We start from the raw sequence: 21,960 nt of genomic DNA, 5'->3' as shown, positions 1-21,960 counted from the left end.
TCTCCTGTCCTCGTTTCTGAACCTGTTGCTGATGGAAGTGCTCTTTGGCTAACTGAGGGGTCTGCCACATGGGGTTGAGCTTTGTGTCCACCTGGCCAGCCCTGGTGATGTGATGATGCTACTCCATGTCACACGGCAGCTCTCGCAGCATGACATGGCAATTTTTCTCCAGCCCGGCTGAGATTTGGGGTTGTTGTTTTAGATGCCAGCAGGTTCAAGGTAATGAAGGCATATAATAGAGCTCCATTTCCTTCCACGGGTTCTGGGTGGTGGTTATTTATTTGTACTGCAATCACACCAAGATTAGGCCTCATTGTGCGGGGCCATGTCCATACACATTGGGTACATCCACACTTCCAGCTCCAGGAGACAAACCCACGCTAGTGCTGATTGAGTTAAAGCACTAAAAATAGCAGGGGAGCCGTGGCAGTGGGAGCCACCCTGAGTGTGACCCTCGTCGAGATCCTAGGTGTGTAGTCTGCTGGCTAGCCGCTCGCGCCGCTGCGACTATTGTCTACCTGAACGGGAAATCCAGTGCCAGTATCGATATACACACCATGAGAGGCAGTGCCCACCCCAAAGAACTCCCCGTCTAAATAGACCAGACAGGGTGGGAGAAGGTAAGAATTATCCCATATGAGGAACAGAGAGGGACAGTGACCCCACCCAGGAAGTCTGTCAGAGCTTGGAATCGAACCTATTTCCCCTGATTCCCAACCGACTGCATTAGCTACAAAACCCACGTTCAACTTCAGTAACCCTGCTACTAAACACTTCCTTGAGTTCCATCCACCTTCCGAGTACTGTGCAGGCCTTAATTACCTCCCCTACAAATTCCTCTGTGATGTGGGTGAGCGTCATGATCCCTGTCTTACAGACAGGGAAACTGAGGCACAGAGGTGTAATGACTTGTGCAGACCCAGTGAAGGCTTCAGAGTTGGCTGCCCAACAGAGAAGCGCAGGTCTTGGGCCGTGATCTCAGATGAACTGGGCGGGTGTTGGTGCGGTGAGATTCCTCTGCATCCTGCATGTTCCGGTTGGATTGCTCTGCCGGCATTTCCTCGTTTTGATTCTTTCGGGGCTTTTTGAAGGGGTCTGATTCTCTTTCATTTAATTTTGTCCTTGCTTTAATATAACTTAAAACGCCACTTGCACTGTCCCTGGGAGACTGAATCAGAGTGGAGCCTGTAATTCACGTACATCCTAACACCCAGCGAGTGTCCATCTCCTTTGACAGCTAGACCTGAACATACAGAATAGCATGAGCCCAGACCTCCCATTGACCTGCCGGCTACTGCTGTCGAGTTCTCATGGGGGACTATGCCCATAAATGTCATATTTTTGTCCCTCTTCACAGCAGTAGGGAATATCCTGAGAGGGCTGGAAAGAATTGATGCTCAGACCATTCACTTGCACCTGCATCGAATCCCAGAAGATGCTTTGCTGCATAAAGAAATGCATGTTTTAGCGAAGACGCCCCATTCCAGTGCTGCAGGATAATGAGAAGAGTATTTCCACCTGGTGCTAAAAGCTTCTCTCAGACAGGCACCCCTACTCTCCTTTGTCTGGGATCTGGCATCTAAGTACAATTTTAGAGGCCGCCATTAAAGTAGCTCCTAGCCCCACACATGCGTCAAGTGGCTTTGTCCGTACAAAGCCTCCGGCAGCCTGGCCCTGTGGCGGGAATGGAGGGGTAGTGTTAAAGTGTGCTGGCTTGGGCAGACACACCCACCCCAGCTCTGCTCGAGCGATTGCGCTAAGATTAGCAGCGTGGCACAGGCTACCCTCCTGCGTACAACTCCAGCCGCTCCCCTGAGTGCATATTCGGGCAGCTAGCCCAAGTGGCCGCTACCGCCACCCTGCTATTTTTAGGCGCTACCTCGAGCAGAGCTAGTCTGTGTACATCTACCTAAACTGGGAATTACAGCTCCCTGCTATTGTGTAGACGCACCCTAGGTCTGCTCACTGCAGTGCATCTGGGATTGGCGTGGTTCTAACCACCCCCAAATGCTAAGGAATCTCCTGCACCTAAATGTCCAGGCCTCTGCCCCACCCTCTGGCCACATTCTCTCTCCAAACCAAGGCAGCTTTTAAAGTTGTTTCTCATTAAAATAACTGGAAACTATTGAGTGATTCATTTCCTGCCCTGGGATTTCTTCCCAGAAAATGTGCTGGTACTTGACCTACATGATGACACAAGATTTCTGACATACTTGGCCAAATATTCTCAGTGGGAGAGGTTTAGGTTGGATATTAGGAAAAACTTTTTCACTAGGAGGGTGGTGAAACGCTAGAATGCGTTACCTAGGGAGGTGGTGGAATCTCCTTCCTTAGAAGTTTTTAAGGTGAGGCTTGACAAAACCCTGGCTGGGATGATTTAGTTGGGGATTGGTCCTGCTTTGAGCAGGGGGTTGGACTAGGTGACCTCCTGAGGTCCCTTCCAACCCTGATATTCTATGATTCTTTATAAAAGCTGTGAGAGCCACAGTGCTTAGGGCAGCTGAAGTTCGGTCCCACTTGCAGATGACTCAAGGTCTAATTTACTGGCTGTCTGGAATGATGCCTGTCGATAATGTGGATTCTCTGTGATCTAGTCACACTCCTCCTTTCCTCTGTGTCTCTCCCTTTGCTTAGTCCTTCTTCCTGAAGGGTAGCCTCTCACTCCTGTCCATGCCTGTATCTACAGATAGTCCCTGTAAACTTCTACTAGTTGGCTCTGTGGTGCCGCTTGTAGAGATGACGCGATACTGCAGAGAAGGAGGATGGTTAAAGTTGGGCCTCAAGAGATTTGGGTTTGATTCCTGGCTCTGCTACAGATTATCTGCGAGAGCTTGGGCAAGTCATTTACTCTCTCTGTGACTGAAAACCCCACCTGTACAATGGGAATAATAACTCTCCTATCCCGTAGATTGCGAGGCAGATAGGTTAAGAACTGCCTTCTACTTACTTGTATGTACACCGCCTCGGAGAATAACATCTTGATCTTGGCGAGAGCCAAGTTATTGCTACACAATAACTGTTCAAGAAGACAGTGTAAAGGATAGACTGTGACATTCCCAGATCTACTGTGTATGACACACCTTTACTGTACATACGTCTGGGAAGAGGGAAGGTTTATGGAGAAAGGGGGGAAGGGGCTGGGGCATGTCTCTGTAACAGCTTATAAATAGAACAAGTACACACACTGGTTTACCCAGTGACTAATCAACCTCTGCCTTCCTCCAGCTTGGACTCTTGTCTATTTCCTGCTTTCTGCTCTGTCTAGTGCCCAGTGCTCCTAATACAACTACTTGCTGTAAATAACTCAGACAGCCTCTTTATTGCAGACCCCAGGAGCTGAAGCCATCAGCAGTGTGTCTCTGCTCTTTTTGTGTGAATATACAACAGCACTCCCATGGCACCTGTTTGGCAATATTATCCAGACTCAATTTCCCACTAGGTCTTGACTCCCCTTAACATGCCTGTGTTTGCTAACTCCAAGCCAAGGGGCTGGGTTTATACTTTCTCCATTCAGCTTTGCCCTATGTTGGAAATATGTTTATAAAGCTGTGATCTTAAGCATACAAGGGCGTCGCTATGGGCTAGATTTTCAAGGGCTCAGTACCCAGAGCTGGTCAACGTCTCTTTCAAAAGATCTCAGCGGTGGGGTCAGAACCACCTTTTCAAAACCCGGCTTTGCTGAGCTTTTTTCAAAATCTGGCTACTGATTTAGGTGCCCAAAGGGGAGCTGAGCTTTCTCTGAAAATCTGGTCCCGGGGGCGGGAGGACCATTTAGGGGAAAGGTATCTATCCTTTCCCCTAAAGTATCTGGGGACGAAAGTAGGAGAAACTGAAGGACAGTAAAAATTGAGGCAAGGCTGGAGGACAAGACATCTGAAGCCGAGGGAGCTAAATTGATGTAATCTGGGGACGAGAAGGACATGATTGACCCTACAAAGTAACAAGCTCTCTGCTGAAAAGGAATTATTCCATCTCCAAAGAGAGCAGAGATGAGGAGCCAGCAACCCAACACTGAGGAAGGAAACAAATATTGGTCATTAGAGCTAAGTTCTTACCAGTTAGACCCGCTGGGCACTTTAACGGAATCTCTGGGAAGGGGATTGAGGCACCATCTCTGCTGGGACTGAGGCTCGGGTTAGGTTAGGTGGCAGGATTTCCCCCACTCCATTCCCAAACGCAGGCAGTCTCGGTTCAAGCCAAGTGGCCATGTCCAACCCTGGGTCTGATTCTGTGACCAGGTTCTGTGCTCACTCTAGCCAGGGGTTGGTTTGTCAGTTGGGTCACGTGGGCCGCTGGATGAAGGGAGCTGCAGATGAGCAATGGTGGTTAACCGAGATAGCGTGCTACACGGCACCCAGGAGCTGCATGTGCCTGCGGGCCACTGAACTGTCTCCCCATGTGCCTGTCTGGAGGATGAGAAGCCATTCTGGGAATCCCTGGGTGGGTAGCACTATGGCCCTCCTTGGCTCTGCCATTGCATGTGGACCGTTGGTGATGCCACTGAGCCTGCTACATGCTGATACTCAGACTGGACACAACCCCGGCCACTAAAGATTCTCATGATGGGCCTGTACAGCCCTACCTGGGGAAGGACTCTGACTTCTGTCTGGGGTGGAGTTTTATTCTCCTTTAAATGTGGCTTTGGCTTGTCCCTTATTTCTGAAGCACTGATGTTCGCGAAGCCCTCTCAGCCCAACACACAATAGTTGAATATATAGGCAGGAAGCCCCAAGTAGGAGTAGGGTAGTGGTATTACCCCTATATATGGCATCTGGGAGCCCACTTCTGGAATGCCGCATCTGGGTCTGGTGTCCACGCTTCCCCAAAAAAGCTGCGGAAACTGGGGAAAAGGGCTCCGGAAAGACCTATAAGAACGTTTCACGGTCTGGGAACCATGCCTCACAATGCGAGATTTCCGAAGCTCAATCTATCCAAAAAAAGGGTCACAGGTGGCTTAACCATGGTCTACAAATACCTGCACAGGGAAGAGATTTCTGTTTGTAGGCAGCTATTTAGCAAGGGGGAAAAAACACATCCTGAGATTCAGGGGTTGGAGGCTGAAGCAACACAAATTCACACGAGAAACCAGGCACACATTTTTAAGTAAGGGTGACCAATCATTAGAACTACTGAAGGGAAAGCTGGGATGGCATCTCTGCTTCTGAAAGAGGCTCTCCCTATCCAGTTAATGCTGAAAAATTGCTGCTGGATTGAATTGGTTTCTGAAGAGCATATGTGTTCCTTCACACTGGAGCAGATTGTTGAACTCCCAAGGAACGATGCCCCATTCCCCACTTGCAATGGCTTTCTCTCGCCCTCCCATCCCCTTAGATAACCCAAGGTGAGTGCTATGTTGGGGACAGAAATTAGTGGGTGTGAGCACCTCTATAAATCACTCCCAAGGGTTCTCCAGGTGGGTACTCAAAAACTAGAGGTTACCCAAGTGGGCCTCAGCCTCCATACGCCATTATCCCCCCCACTGTCAAATAGAGATAACTCATAAGCTTCATTCGTGCCTGTTAAGCACTCTGAAATCCCTGGGCAGAAGGTGCTACAGTGGGGTAAAATGTTTTTTATTGTTTTAAAGATGAAAAATCATTAAAAATGAAGAATAATATTACCCATTAATTACTCTGAGATGTTTTTGGTTGTTGCAGCAGCTGGCTTACACTGGGAGACTCAGCTGTTGGCTGAGAAGTACTTAGGTGACCGATCAGCTAGCGTGCCCATGAGCTCCAGACTTCCGGGTTGCTATCCTACACTGAATGGGATGGCCAGCCCTTGTCGGAACTTGGCTTTCACATGGGGTGCTGTGTGTCTTGTTTGTTACAGCTCGAATTAGAATGCATTAACCCCAAAAAACAAAAGAAGAAAAAGAATTACAAGAACTCGGGCGTCATCATTGTGAAATCCTGCAAAGTGAGTGCAAAGCTTTTAAAAACCCTGTCTCTTGTTGGGTGGGAGGGGAGGAGGTGCCCAGATCGGAGGAGAGTTCAGGAGCAAAATCCCACTAGAAAAACCGTGATGGACCAACGGATGCAAATCACTAGTAAAGCGACGCTCCTCTGCTTGCCCAGCAAAACGTAAAAAATCATGCCGCTGCATTGGGTCCGGTATGCAGTCATGATGCTGCAGCAGTGCGGTACGAAGGGTTCTGTAGAATTAGGCAGAGCGTGGAGTATCAAAGGTTTCTGTGGAGCAGGACCGCATGAATGGACGTGTTGCTGTGCCCATTGCTTTCACCTCTGGTGGCAAGCCACCCGCTGCTTTATGGCAATAACCTTCCTGAAAAGGATCAGAGGTCTCTGGTCTGTTTAACGACCTTCTGAAATTGTTGGAATCCACCCAGAAGCGGGAGAATAACAAGCTGGTAAGAAGGGGGATGTGGAATGGGGAGTTGTGCAATTACTGGCTTGGCCCTGACTTGTTTTAGGCTGCAAGGCCGTGCGCAATATCCCGAGCGGCCATAAATAAAACGTAATCCTCCCCTGATAATTCTTAAGGGTTGAGGGGGATAAAGCCATGATTTCACACCACATTTTGAGCTCGGGAGGTGCCCAGTTCAAGATGGCGGTCATCCCGCTGACACGGGGGCACCTTTCAACGGCGCTACCTTTGGTTTTGATGTAGAAATGAAAGGCTGCCTCAGGAAATCCAGACATTTCTCCACATTTGCTTCATCCCGCGAGCAAAGAGTTTGAGAGAAGGGGTCAAAATGTCAGCTGCTCAACAGTTACACCATGTTTTTTGTTTTTTCTAAGCCTTCCAGGACTTTACTGATGATGAAGGGTGCTGAAATGCGGCTTTGAAAGTCTTTCTTTCCTCTTTCTTTCAGATAACCAGGGATTACTCCTTCCTGGACTACATCCTTGGGGGCTGCCAGTTAATGTTTACTGTAAGTATTTTTTGCTGCTCTTTGTCCATCAGGTGTAATGAATGAAAAACGTAATTGATCGGGAGCTCTGGGCTGGGGTCTGTGCACTAACATACGCATTGGGCAAACGTTTTTAAAGGTCATTGGAAGCTCTCTGTGTTTAGCCTTCCTACAGCACCTTGTCCTTTATAGTAGCTCAGAAGCCTTTGTCTTCACCCTTAACCTTTGTCAGGACGAGGATTTTAGCCACCAGCAGAGCTACACGGATGTCTCTGCACCGACGGAAACCCCCTAGCAGAAACACAACCTACCCTAGTGCATTGTGATTTTTTTCGCCAGTGCAACTTCTTCCCATTTCTAAGAAGGGTGAGTTGCCCCCGCATAAATAGTGACTGGTTTGTCCCCGTGAGACCACATCAGGAGCTGATTTTGGATTCGAAGGCTTTCAGGCTTCCTCCAGGCTCACTCAGGCGCCACCTATGGCGTGAAGAATGACAGGATTCGCTAAATCGTTTTTGTTGACCACAGTTGGCACAAATTGCGCATAATTATCACGAATGCGCACACCCAGTCATAGTGACTGTACGTGCTTCCTAGGTCAATAGTTACCCAAGCATTTCTGTTGCTGGATCCACGGTCACGTTTTTCTGGGTATGCGACCCAAGCAGTCCTCTCAGAAGGTCTCCCTGGCAGCTGGAATTTCTCCAGCTCTGAGTCCCGTTCGTTTGCAGGCGTGTCTCTGATACTCTCAGGAGTGTATCTGTAGGTCAGAATGTCTCACAGGTATTGTCCATGTTCCAAGAAGCCAGCCGCTTCCCAGTACACCCAGTATGGAGTAGCCTTTTTTCTGCTTCCTCTTCAAGAGGTGCCGCACCTCCTCTCTCCATCTCGTTTTGGGCCTGCGTGTTTGGATGAGCTGAGCTATGTTTTGTTTGGCTCAATTTGTTAACTCTCCAACATGTGACAAACCTTCATTGTTGCCCTGGGCAAATGTACTGTCGTTCAGGTTTGAACAGCTTGGAATCCTGCAGGAAATTAGAATACATATGATCTTTCTTCTGTGTCTGGTCCCTGGAATTCTCCACAGTGCTACTTCATAGGACGTACGGGGGGGAAATGAGGACGGACTTTTTTTTTTTTTTTTTTTATCAGCACCACGGAGCAGTTTTCCAGATCAATGAAGATCAAACTTCCCCCAGATCCCTCACTCAAAACTACCAGCCCTTTTTTTGAGGTTTGAAAAAGATCCATTAACTTCTCCCCACTATTTTTCACACTGGCCTCTGCCTCTGCACTTCCTGGTTCCAGCTTGAAGTGGAAATGCTGTAAAATACTACAAATGACCCTGTTCTTGGAGTCTTGTGTTGCCTGAAGATGAACCAGGAAGCCTTGGGAGTCTCATGTGGGAGAGAGCCATTCTTGGAGACAGCTCCAGCTAACTCCCTACAGACCTGAGAAGTTCAAAGACGGTTCCAAGTTCTTCGGGGCTTTAGTCTAACCCAGCTGAATCTCTAGATCGTCTTCTGAAGTTCGCAGTCATTGGTTGGGGGTTTACATTAATTTTGCCTTGAAAAGCTGATCTGATTTTTGAGTGGAATTCACTCGTTTGGAATGTTGCTGACGTACGCTTTGGATGTAATGGGAGAATTTTGGTGTTTCCCTTTGCATTTCTAGCCCCTCTTGTTTGAGCCAGCGTGCACGTGATTTGTCAGGAGCAACTCGAGAAGAAACGACTGCCCTCGAGTTTAACTGTTCCACCCCCCCACCCCCCAGTTTCTGAAAATTCCGGTTTTTAGTACAGTATCTAGAGATCCGTGTGTGTGTGCAGCATGCCAATTTTTATTTGTTGTCTAAAAAGAGATAGGAGGCGAGGGAGGAGGAGATGGGGGGGGAAAGGAAGAGTTACCATAGAAACAGAAATGAATGCCAGAGCTTTTTATACACAGCTCAACTGTTGTGTTAAGGTCTTAGAGCAAAAGAGGGAACAAAAGGGAAAATGACTAAGTTTACTGGTAACACCAAACTCCTGTGTACATCGGCATGAAAAGCTGAAATCCACCCTATGGTTTAACGATCTACCGGTAATTGGCCATCTTTGTTGTTCGTTTTTTTTTTAAATGGAATGTTTCTGTGATTAGTGTTTCAGTAAGGGAGGGTAGTTCTTCATTTATTATCCTGTAGGCACAATACCAACTTGCGGGGAGGGATAGCTCAGTGGTTTGAGCATTAGCCTGCTAAACCCAGGGTTGTGAGTTCAATCCTTGAGGGGGCCATTTGGGATCTGAGGCAAAAATTGGGGATTGGTCCTGCTTTGAGCAGGGGGTTGGACTGGATGACCTCCTGAGGTCCCTTCCAACCCTGTGATTCTATGATTAAGTTACCAGTAGCAACTGCTGGGTAATGACTTGAGGAGCCGCTGCAGAGAGAGGGCACCCCGAATTATGAAAGGCTGCCTGTCGACAAGGGCCTGGTGCCGCCCTGAAAGTCACGTGGTGTCACGGGAGACCATGAAAAACTGGAAGAAGATGCTGAAAGGAAGCAAGAGAAGATCAGGAAATGGGGTTCTAAAAATGGCACTTCCCAGCCCATCCAGTGGCTTTGTGCTGAGGGGAATTCACAACTTTAGACAAACACTCATCAGCTTTTACCCACTTGGTTCCCATTCATTTTCCACTGGTGATGCTGCAGGTGTTGATGGTGTCTATATATACACAAGAGGAGAGAGAGGACAGGGACTGGGAGCCAGGAGACACAAGTTTCCTTCCCTTGTCCTGGTGTGCGGCCAGGGGAGAATCACTTCACCAACCCGCGACTGTTTCCCCTCCTGCCCTTTGTTTCGATCATGAGCTCTCCTGGGTGTCTCACGGAGTGTCCGTACAGTGCCTAGCGCAACAAGGGCTGACCGCAGCTGGGGCCTCTGCCTGCTAACCTGACACAGATACACGTGTATGTTTCAGGGTGGAACAACAGCTGTGAACGTGACTCCTTAATGTTAACACTGGGATCATTCTGTCTCTGCTAGTGCCCTGACAGGGAATGGAATACTGCACTGAAGGGCTCGGCATTAAAAACCTGCATAGACTAGATTCTGTGTCTAATAAACATCTTTTGCAGGAAAATGAGGGAAGCCAGGGGAACGCAAGGAGCCTTCCCTCCCACCCCCCACTTTCCATTTCTTTGTCTAGAGCATTAATTTGCTTCCGACTTAAGGATCAGCAAACCCTTTTGGATAAAATCTGAGCTGACCGGACTGCAGCTGAAAGATGAGGTTAATGCTGCTGTGCTTATCCATGCGTCCTGCCTTGCCTTGTTTGCATCCCGAACCAAAATACTGGAGTAACAAGAGGCAGTTCCCATAGGCCCACAGCTACCTCTGCTGGGCGTGACCTAGAAACCTTGTTGGGCAGCATTTCCGTCCTATCGGAGACCTGGAAATACTGGTGCCAAGTGCCAACCCTACAAAGAAAAGAGAAGGAGACATGAATTTCCGTGAGCCAAGCTGATCCCTGGTGTAAGCCGGCATCAGTGCAGTTACTCGGGGTGGATTTGCCTCATTAACTGGCCTGGGCCTAACTCAGAGCTGATGTCACAGGTGATGAGGTGCATGCTGGTAAGCGAGCATGATTTTAGTCACCAAGGAAGTGGGAGGGGCTGGGTTTTAGTAGGAATTGCACCTTCCTGGGTTGCTTTTCCTGCTGATGCCCTGCCTTTCTGTCCCCCACTCACCTCTGTAGTCACTTTTTATTAATGCAGAGTGCATTTTAAATGGCATCCTTCCATTTTGTAACGGGTCTTGATGTACTCTGCTCAGATCTGGCCAGAGGGAGAACTATGACCGTACAAGGGGCAGGACAAAGGAGAGTCGGCTCTTGGTGTGTAAGTTACACTCAGGCTCTTACTGATTTGCCAGTTGCGCCATCACTTATGTCACCTCTGGATCTGGCCCAATTGTTTGAGGTTTGCTTGTCCACCGGTGGGATTTCTCCTCTTTCTCTGAACAGGAAGAGTAAAATTCAGCTCTGGGATAACGCCGCTGAATTTGGCTCATGGAGTTTCTTCCTGGGCTTAGCACTTTGGAGCGGACAAGGTGGAAGCACTGAGGACCGCTTCTGGTATTTCAGTCCTTCTGATTCAGACTGTAAATAGGAAGCACACAGGCGCATGGAGAAGCTCAGTCCAAAAATTTTCAAAAGTGGTCTCTGACTTGAGATGCTTTATTTTTGGGCACCCGATTTAATCTGCTTTATCTTGGGTCTGATTTTTAACAGATCTTCTGAGGACCTGAAATGAAAATTATCTTCAGCATGCGCCACTGGTACTCAATACCTCTGGGAATTAGTCTCTTGGTCCTCCAAGGGGACACTCAAAAATGACTGTTACGCCCAAAACAGTGGCCACTTCTGAAAAATGTGGACCCGAGCCGCTGAAGGCGTAAAACCTAGACCAAATAGACTCTGGTTTTAATCAACTAAGCTTTGTAGGAAAGCCTATGCAAAAGAATTGAACTTCTAGAAACTTTCAAAAATTTTGGCATGGGGTGAGGTTGGTTTACATTTTGTCCAAACTGCTATGCTGATCCCAAGTGAAAATGAAGTAAATATGAGTGAACAGTGTAACGCTGTTGCAAAAAAAGTGATCATTCTGGGATGTATTAGCAGGAGTGTTGTAAGCAAGACATAAGAAATTGCCCCAAGGGAGGTTTAGACTGAGCATTAGGAAAACTTCCTAACTGTCAGGGTGGTTAAGCACTGGAATAAATTGGCTAGGGAGGTTGTGGAATCTCCATCATTGGGGATTTTTAAGAGCAGGTTGGACAAACACCTGTCAGGGATGGTCTAGATAATACTTAGTCCTGTCTTGAGTGCAGGGGACTGGACTAGATAAAGGTCCCTTCCAGTCCTTTGGTTCTATGATTCATCATGAAAGGGGTGGTGGGAAGACAGTGAAGTTTTCTGCCTGGTCCATAGACCTGTTAGCTGGATTTATAATGGAGATTTCTACAGGTCTGTGCTTCTGTCTTCCTATTCAGGTCGGAATTGACTTCACAGCATCCAATGGGAATCCGCGGGACCCCTCTTCGTTGCACTATATCAATCCCATGGGAACAAACGAATACTTGTCAGCTATTTGGGCAGTCGGACAGATCATTCAGGACTATGACTCGTAAGTACTGTCTCGTCCATTTGGATCATAGCTGCTTGGCCCAGAGTGTTCTCTTCCCTCGGTAGGATATTGGCAGGTTACGTTCCCTCCGTTGCTAGTGCACATAGGCAGCATGGTTTAGCAGGATGGGGCACTTGACTCTGCACTCGCTTACTGCGATATCTTGGGCAAATCACGTCCCCTCTGTGTGCCTCAGTTTCCCCATCTGTAAAATGGGGTTAAATACCCGCTTAAGTGACGCTCTGAGATCTATGGATGAAAACTGACACAAATTCAAGTTGTTGTTTCAGCCATGAATTGCCAAATAAATACAGAAGTGAATCTCTCTTTTCTTCTTCTTCTGGGGAGAGGAGAATTCAAGCATAAATGGGGTGTTGAAAATAATCCCATCTGCCCTCACACCATCAAAGACCAACCATTCTCTCACTCAGGGGTAGGTCTGCACTGCACTCTTAGCCCAGTTCTGTGGGACCAGGACTTGTGGACTCCATGTTTCCAACCCCATGCTTGACCATTGTAAGCCTGGTCTTATAGTTGCTGGACCTGGGTCTCAGAATGGTGCTAACGTGTCCACACTGCACTATGCAGGCCACCTGACTTCGGTGTGCCCCTTGAGCCATATCCACACTGCAACATGACAGGGCTTGGACCTGAGTCTCAGCAGGACTCAGACTCTGATCCATCCCCTTAGCAGAGTCCTAGCACCCAGCTCCTGAGTGCTTACAGACCCGAGTCAGACTGATTTGTGTGTGGACAGAAGTGGGGCGTGGGCTCAAACCTGAGTCAAACCTGGGCTTCGCGTCCAGTGTAGACATACCCTTATTAGGGCTTGTCTACATGGTGGGGTAATGCTAGCTGTGGGGATATGATTTCTAAAATAGACAACTGTGTTGCATATTAATTGATCCCTGCTGATGCAGTGTTCAAGTGCACTAGGGAACCTTAAGTGAGCACCAGCAGAGTCTCCATGAGCCAGCGTGCAATGCATTAGTGCATCTTCGAAATCACATCCCCATAGCGTGCACTGCTGCTCCATGTAGACAAGCCCTTACAGTGTGCGGGCTGTCCATTTGAAAAGCAGATTCCCTCTGCCCTAGTATCTTTTCCCATAAACAGCTGTGCTAACATGCCTGTGTCCCTCGATTAACCGGTTGTGTGTTCCTCTAGTGTGGCATAAAATCAATAAATCAAACAATCATAGGAACGTCAGCGTTCTAATACTGGATAATATATTAGGGCCTGATCCTGGGAGCAGTGTTGCCAGCTCTCATGATTACAATAGGGAACCTTGCAGTAGAATAGCTGGTGCTTTTCTTCAACCCCAAACTCCGGCAATCCTGCAATGACGTGAGAATCTCAGCCACGACTTAAAAAGAGAAGAAATTTCTGGCTCTTGTGACTGCAGAGCAAAGCTTGAAAGCGTGACCCCTAGAAGGCTGAAAAGCCCAAAGGCTAATAAAGCCCCCACATCTATTGGCCTAAGAACCATGCGATATTAAAAAGATAATCTTGCAATTTGGGGTCTGCTTGGGAATGATTGCCACAGATCTGTATTCAATGACCACTTCAGGTACTGAGTACCTTCCAGCCTCGTCAGACCTTTCATGAGTGAAGAAATGTTGTTGTATGTTTGGAGAGGGGGTGCAAATCCAGTAACACTTCCTGTTTTGTTTTGGTTGTATTTTTTTTTTAAGAGACAAAATGTTTCCTGCTCTGGGATTTGGTGCCCAGTTACCGCCAGACTGGAAGGTAAAGTATTCTGCCTGCCATATGCTCTGCATGTTTAAAATGTATGCGTCCACTTGAGCAGGAATAAAGCTGTCTGTGACTTCCTGAGGGTTCAGAACAGAATGGCTGCCTGTTGTAACTCGAGAGCTTTTTATGCAGGGGATGGGCTGGGGGGGATGGGATAGACGGGCTCTGGTTTTCAAGCTTTGGAGAAGGAAACATGATTGTACGTGTGTGTGAAGGGAGGGAGGCTGGCAGCCAATTTCTCCCTCCCTTTCAAGATGGCATTAGAGCAGCCGCATTGGCATTAATTGGCCTAGTCAGCCACTGAGTCACTCTCCTGGCAGGAGTGATTTGGGGAAAGTGGCAGGGCCCACTTGGTAAGTGTGTCAGACAGACACCGAGGACAAAATTAAAGGGGGCTGAAAAGGGAATGTCCGTTGTGTAACGTTTTACACGTAGTGTGGAAATGGACCCAGAAAGATAGTCATAGGTTTTAAATCTTTACACCTTAAGGACTGTATCTTGTACGGTCCGTGTTCTCAGGTGCGCTGAAAGCCAGTCACTTCCAGGGCTGGCTCTCAGCGAATCTCCCGAAAGCCATGTTGATCTTCGTTGGGAGTAGGCACTCAAATGGTTAAAGTGGACATGGTTCTGCAAATGCACATGCCAAAAAAAGAAATCTCCCCTAACATATGGTGCGGTGCTCAGAGCATCGTTACAAAACCCAGTCCAGTCAGCGTTTCCACAGTAAACACGCATTTCGGTTTGAATCATAGAATCATAGAATATCAGGGTTGGAAGGGACCCCAGAAGGTCATCTAGTCCAACCCCCTGCTCAAAGCAGGAACAATTCCCAGTTAAATCATCCCAGCCAGGGCTTTGTCAAGCCTGACCTTAAAAACCTCTAAGGAAGGAGATTCTACCACCTCCCTAGGTAACGCATTCCAGTGTTTCACCACCCTCTTAGTGAAAAAGTTTTTCCTAATATCCTAATACGTTGTCGTTGTAATGTCCTGCAGAGACTTTGGACCAGCTGGCAGAATTAAGATCCCAAAGAATTCACACCCGTGGCTCACGGAAGAGCCAGTGCATGAATATAGGAGAAGGCATTTTAGAGTGTATGTGATCCTCCTGCTGAGTTTCTGGCTCTGTCTAAATACTGGGCCACGTTTGTCCGTGGTGGAACTCCTCTGGTGTCTATGGATGAATTTAGCCCATGGAATCTTGTTGTGTTAAGACCTGTAGTAAATTAGCACACAGCAAATCTCTCTGTGTTTTTGAACAGCACGGGCTGAACTCTGAACCTGTCTGCGTCTCCCCATCAGTTATTTGTGTTCATTACATTGTCCTGTTCTTGTGTTCATGCAGTATTGGCCTCTGTACACTGACCAAAATCTCACTGGTACCCAGATTGGTTCTGGCGGGGTTCTAGACTAAAGTGGGCTACTACATCTCTGCTTTGGTTAACAGAGGGCACAGGGCACTCAGACTTCGGAACCTGATCTTGTCCATGGGAGAGCGATTTATTGGTAACCTGTTGCGACCCTATTGTGCCTTTCTGAGGCCTTTATAGCAGGAGATTTCAGTATGCATTTCTCCTCCCTTTTTCAGTGGAATTGTTATTTCTCCAGCCCCATAAATGGGCATAGTGCTTCAGACAGGACAATGTGGACCCTGCCATAAAGAAAATAGTCTACAGCCCTGATCCCATGAGTCGCTGGGTGCCTCTGGTGACATCAGTAAGAGTTGAGGATGTTCAGGACCACCGATTGGGTCAGTAGGTGACATGAGTTCAGGCTGTTTAAAAGTGGTTACTCTGGAAGTTCATTATCATGGACAGGCTGTGACCCAAAGCTGGCCTTCTGAGGGGGAATTCTGATGGCACCATTGTTTCCACTCATGGCTTCAGAGGCATGTTTATGTGGGGCGTTACAATGGTCAAACAAACTTCAGCTTGTGTCTCATGAATAGAGCGGTGCTCTCTGTGTCCGCAGTGGGTGGATTGCTGCTGCCCGCTAACTAATCCCCCTCACTTTGAAATGTTCCGCTTCTGAATGGTGGAGACATCCCAGCAGTGCCCATCGTGGCATAGCTAGTGAGCAGGTCATTCCACCAGCCCCGGCACCCTTTGTACTGCAAGGGAGACTCTCCCATTTCTGGACACAGTGCGTGCTTTGGGGCCTTGTAATCTTTCCGTTGACTTCAATGGGCCTTGGATTGATTGAGGCAACAAAACATCGGAGTCGTAGCAAAACTCTCGGCAGTGAGGTTTGTGAGCTGTAGAAGGGAAGATCTGGAGGCTCCATACTGGAGCACTTTGAACTGAATCTTTGGAGAATACATTGTAGGCACGGGCTAGATGGCCTAACAGGTCTTTTTCCATCTCTGATTTTCTGCCCTATTGAGCTGTGCACTTCATAACCAAAGGCCAGGGTGCTAAATGTTGAGTGAGGTCTATGTAACCTGGTTTTTAAGGTGTTGGGTCTTTAAAATGCACCAATCTAGGACATCAATTAACCTCCCATCCAGTCTCTGGGGCTGGCCGGACGTGCCTTCCCACGGGAAAAGAGTTGCTAGCCCGGCAGCCAGAGAGGCTGAGTCAGGCACTCGGCCTTTCTCTCTCCTCCCTCTCTTTGTCAGATTCATGGCAGAGAGTGAGATCGGAGCCATCCTTTCGCTTCTCCGCATGGAAAATCACAATTGTCCCGTGGAAAAGTTTGGCTTTTCAGGAAGGGCGTTTACTGCAAATCATCTGGGCAAAGTCATTACAGTCATTTCTACCCATCTCTTTTCCACTGGCACGCAGGACATGCCCTGGGCTATGTCCCGCAGGGCTTATAAAGAGAGGTTGGTTTAGATGTTTGTTTTTCTGATGCTCGCCTTGTATTGCAATATCAGGAGCAGAGGAAACTGCCTAAAAATGGAGGGGCCATGGGCGCCTGAACCATGGCCCTGCCCGCGCACCACTCCTCCCCCCCAGCCGTCGCCCTCGCGCTGCCTCTTCCCCGAGGCCCCGCCTCCCTACTCGCTCCCCTTCCCCCCCGCATCGCTCACCCTTACAGCTAGTAAAAAGCCCTCCCACTTGTAAAAGTGATGGGGTTGTGGCCCCATGCCCCCCCTCATTCCAGCACCCCTGATTGCAACCTACCTTAGCTTTAAAGACAGGCCTTTACCTGAGTTGATACCTCCGAGTGATTTTCTTCCATCTCTCTGTTTGAAAACTACCAGCTGGGGAGCGTCTGGATTTCTACCCTCAGTACTGATTTGATGGTGCTTTACAGAGGAATAAAAAAGAAAGCCCTGCCCTGCAAAATGTATAGTCCAATGGCCCATTTCTGCCGGCAGTAATTCCTCCACAAGGTGCTATAGAAGTCAGTAGGACTGCATGCTGGAGTCACGGTTTGTAGGATCCCAGAGTTGTCATGGCCTAGTGGCATGAGCACTGGACTGGGACTCCGGAGAAGTAGGGGTTCTGTTCCTGACTCTGCCACTGGTGTGCAGTGTGACCTTGAGCAAGGCACTTCACCCTGCCTGTTCCTCTATTTCCCCTCCTACGCTTGTCTATTTAGATAGGAAACTCTTCAGGGCAATGAGGGTCTCTTGCAATGTATTTGTACAGCACCTAGTGCAATAAGGTCCCAGTCTTAGGTAGGGCCTCTAGGTGCGACTATTTTACAAAATAATAGGGCCCTAAATTAGGCCGTGGTGTCACAGGAGATGGTAATAGAGACCGGAGGGTGGGAGGAATGGGCGGCAAAGCTTCCAGCCATGAGTTCCTGTGATTGCGTTGGCCAGTGATGTGCATGTCCTTCGGGTCTCACGAAAGGTTATCTGATATTGTCGCTTTGAGCATCTGTTGGCTGAAAAATAGCTTTAATTTTCAAAATTACATTTCGCTGCTACTCTGCACTGTGTTTTAAAACCTGTTCTGAAATAGCCCCAGTGTTTTCATTGCTAATTGGCTCCTGGAATGAGATGCAGCAGCTCTGTTAGCTGCTCTTGCCCAGGCTCGCTGCGCACTCTTCCTGCCCGCGTTGTTCTGCCCTAGTCCATCAGGGTTTTATGCATGGGCTTCGTTCATGCAGCCTTGGTATCTTTGAAATACTCACTATGGGGGAAGGGGAGGGTTTTTCCAAAGCAAATGGAGTATGGGCTGAAGGGACCACAGTGCCAGCTCTGAAGATCCAAGTCTTCTGTCCCTGGATTGCAGGGCAGGGGTGTGTAAGTGGAACAGCCGCCATCTTGGCAGACATACCAGGGATTGAACCGGGGACTTCAAGGCATAGACTGAAATAGCTTGCGATAGGGAGCCAGGCTCTGTCGCTGGGGGCTGTACCAGGCTCCCACCTTCGGGGCATTGGGCACAGTGGGATGCATAACACCTGGATTGCACCATTTCCCCCCACACTGGTGGGACAAAGTGCCCCAAGGCTGCCCACTTCTAAAGGTGATAGGTAAGGCCCCACGGTCCATTATGGTCAATTTCACGGCCATAGGATTGGAAAATGGGTAAATTTCACATTTTCAGACGTTTAAATCTGAAATTTCATGGTGTTGTAACCGTGGGGGTCCCAACCCAAAAGGGGATCAGGGGCAGTTGCAAACCTGTTATTAGGGGAGTCACAAGATTGCCACCCTCACTTCTGTGCTGCCTTCAGAGCTGGACTCTGAAAGCAGGAACCGCAGAGCTTCCTGCAGCCGCAGGAGGTTCCCAGAGGTTGAGGTGGGTCTGATCTCCACACACCCCGCCCCCCCCAGAGCAGCTGTGCAGGAGATGGACAAGTCCTGTCCCTCCCCTGCCCAGCCGGAGCTAGGAGCCCCCTTTCCTGGGGTGCCCCCAGGAACAAGGGGACATCAGATTTCATGGGGAAGGGTTTATTTCACGGTCTGTGACATGTTTTTCACAGCTATGAAATTGGTAGGGCCCTATGATAGGGTAATTCTGCCCATTCAGACCCTAGCCTCTCTTCTGAGTGTCAGCGAAGGGGCAATTCTGATGGTTATACAGCATAGACAGGTGTCTACTAGGACCTAGAGTGAGACCATTAACCCGTTTGCCATACACCATCAAACAGCCATCAGTGGGCCACTGGCGGTTTGTCTACACTGCAATTAAAAACCCAGGGCTGGCCCGAGCCAGCTGACAGGTTCGTGGGGCTCAGGCAAACAGGTGTTTAATTGTGGTGTAGATATTTGGGCTCGGGCCCAGGCTCTAGGACCCTGCAAGGCAGGAGGGTCCCAGAGCTCAGGGTTGCAGCCTGAACATCTACACCACAATTAAACAGCCCCTTAGCCTGAGCCCGTTGTCACAGGCCAGCCGTGGGGGTCTAATCAGAGTGTAGACATTCCCTTAAAATCAGTACCCATGTAGCCTGGACTTGAACCTGCAGGCCAAAGGTGAACGGCTCTGTAGCCAATTGGCCAAGCCCTTGGACTTTTCTCCCTTACGCTTTTTTCAGTATGAGATAAACTCAATGCAGTTTCTCTGCTGTTGATTATTCATCCACAAAGTCCCATGGAGATAAAGTGGTTGGTCGCATCAGTGACTTAGTTACTTACAAAAATGCACCTACCATGTTCTCTAGGAGCAAGTGCAAAAAAATACTACCACGCTATTCGCCCATCACAAGAAACTCAGGGCACTTTCCTGTCAAATCTTCCCCTCTGGAAAAAAGCCTGAGTACTATAGCGAGGCCTTGCAACTTGCCCTAACTGGCCTTGTCTTCCCTAGGGAAAAAAAGAGTGTTTGTAGAGAGTCAGACACTGTGCTGAAATGCAAGTGTGGACAAGGCTGGTGGAGTTCTAACCTGTGTTAGCTGGTCGAGGACCCTCTACGACACACTGGCGTTTCACAGAATCATAGAACGTCAGGGTTGGAAGGGACCTCAGGAGGTATCTAGTCCAACCCCCTGCTCAAAGCAGGACCAATCCCCAATTTTTGGCCCAGATCCCTAAATGGCCCCCTCAAGGATTGAACTCACAACCCTGGGTTTAGCAGGCCAATGCTCAAACCACTGAGCTATTCCCTCCCCCCCTTTCAACACTCTGTCTAAACATGTTTCCCTAGTGGAGACGTGGCCGATGTCGGTCAGCTCTGGTTGGGGGACAAAGGGAGAAGCAAATTCCAGTGTGGGCATGTCTACACTACAAAATGAAGTCAACGTACAGCCACTGCAGCCATTAAAGCGGTGCTGCTTCTGTGGGCGGTGCGTGTCCTCACCAGAAGCGCTTCCGCCAACTTAACTGTGTGGGGCATGGTGGGGCATTGACAGATGGCCTGCCTACCCTGCCCTGGGCTGAGAGCTGGAGCCATTTGCCCCCATATAAGTCAGTTGCTACAGCCACCCTCTCCCCCACCAAAACCAGTTCGTACTCTCCTCACCTTGGTGTGGGCCCCGCTGCTGTCCCTGATCCTCGTGGTCTGCTGCAGGAAGTCCTTAGTCGGCTCGGGCTGTCAGCTGTGAACAAGTGATGTAAGTAACACAGTGTCTACACAGACACTGTGTCACCCTAACATCGACCTAAGCGCTACGCCTCTCATGGAGATGGAGTTATTAAGTCGATGTAGTGGGCGACTTCCATTGGTGGGACGGGAGCTACATTTTAGTGTGGACACTTACAGAGTTACCTAACTGTAGTATAGACCAGGCCATTGCTAGACTCCGTTCCCCTTCTCTTCCCCCTCCCTGCCCCTTCCAGCCATACAGCTCAAGCAACTCAGCTGAGATGCACAGGGCCCAAACCATAAACAGCTTCTGGATCAACATCAACAGCTGGTGTTCAATCTGACAGCAAATGGGGAGCTTGAGCTATGGAGAGCACCGGGGTGCCCTGCTCCATGCATGCTCTGGCTGGCTTCTGCTCTAGCTGAAGTTACCAAATAATCTTCAGCTGCAAAACTGGAATCTGCCATTCTCCACAGAGAACACAGCTCCTCCCGTAAGGACAACGGTGGGAGTGGTAGGGTAGGCAGGGTGGAGGTGTGCTGTCCAATATTGGTCTGTGGCCAGTGGAGCCAAGAGAAGAAGGCTTGATAACAAAATGCTTGGGTATGTCGGAAGTGTTTGAGTGACATGACATTGACTGACCATATGCGCCAGCCTTCTTTGTGCCTCTTCTTTCTCCGTCACCTCTTTGTGTGAGGTTTTTAAACAGGGAGCTGGGTCTGATTCTGTGGTCTGCATGCAGGCAGAATGCCACTTGACTGCCTGTAGATCAGGGTCCCAGTGTACACCTTGGAGATGATTCATCTGCCCCCCTAACCAGTACATGGCACTCCTGTCTGTCATGTTACCTGTTTCAATGGGACAAATCTCCGTAAACAACTTGCAGTGAATAATTCTCCCACTGGTTGTTATGACTGACAGAAGCCAGAAATTGAAAACTTAACGGGACTGAAGAGAATATGGAAACTCCAGATGCATCCTGTGCTCGTTTCTCGCTGCATATTGCCACGCTGCTCAGACTGCTGAGATGTAATCTGGGCAGGGGCCGAGTCTTCATAGCTGCTTATAAAACCCCTAGCCCAGCACGGGCACGGTCTTAATAATAATTTCACACTCCGGATTCCATTCCTGTTCACATTCAGAAAGGAGAATTCCAGAAGATCAAGCGTTTAATGAATATATGGAAACGAAGGGCCCTTAATTCCCACTGGCTCGGCTGTGGCCATGTTGATAATGATGCTATGGGTATCGAACCCTGGACCTTCGACACCAGAAAATAGAGGACTCAGTCCTGGTCTGCAGTCTTTGTGCTGTTTTATTGCTGGACCTTTGCACATAGCTCTGGCAAATGAGCCTTCTTCCTCTCTTCCAGTGCTCCTTGCTTATTTCAGTCTTGGGTCTGCAGCCCTCTGCCAGTTCAGGGGTGGACTCCCACATGTAACTTGCTCTTCTAGTCCTGGGTCCTCAGCACTGCCCAGATTTTCCTGATATTCAAAACCAAAATGGCCATTACTCACTGAGACCACGGTCCTGTTTTAAGACAGGGTCTCTTATAGGAGTTCCACCCCCCCAACTGTTGCTCTTTTAATTTTTAAATAAGACCCCTCCCATGTGTAATAAAATGTACATGCAGCAGGTTAAAACTTGACCACAGAGGAGTGTGGCTCTCGTAGCGTGAGGACCAGAATAGAAATGGGGAAGATCATTAAAGATAAGAGTCATATAAATCATGCTTTGTTCTCGTGA

At 48.7% G+C, this 21,960-nt stretch overlaps 1 protein-coding gene across 13 annotated transcripts in view; it reads left to right on the top strand.

Annotated features, from left to right (window-relative positions):
* The window catches only part of CPNE2 (copine 2), a 205,538-nt gene that overhangs the window by 89,598 nt on the left and 93,980 nt on the right, over positions 1-21,960 (top strand). For 9 of the 13 annotated variants that reach the window (XM_078848086.1, XM_073307434.2, XM_073307438.2 and 6 more), the window contains 4 exons: positions 5,833-5,919; positions 6,836-6,895; positions 11,904-12,037; positions 13,732-13,786. In XM_078848086.1, the coding sequence (XP_078704212.1) occupies positions 5,833-5,919; positions 6,836-6,895; positions 11,904-12,037; positions 13,732-13,786 (336 nt within the window). The remainder of the gene's footprint in view (positions 1-5,832; positions 5,920-6,835; positions 6,896-11,903; positions 12,038-13,731; positions 13,787-21,960) is intronic. The other 4 variants (XM_073307437.2, XM_073307439.2, XM_073307442.2 and 1 more) reach the window with 1 other exon arrangement.

The sequence above is a fragment of the Lepidochelys kempii genome, chromosome 12, assembly GCF_965140285.1.
Source record: "Lepidochelys kempii isolate rLepKem1 chromosome 12, rLepKem1.hap1, whole genome shotgun sequence".
NCBI classification, from domain to species: Eukaryota; Metazoa; Chordata; order Testudines; family Cheloniidae; genus Lepidochelys; species Lepidochelys kempii.
This window is presented reverse-complemented; position numbering and strand designations above follow the sequence as displayed.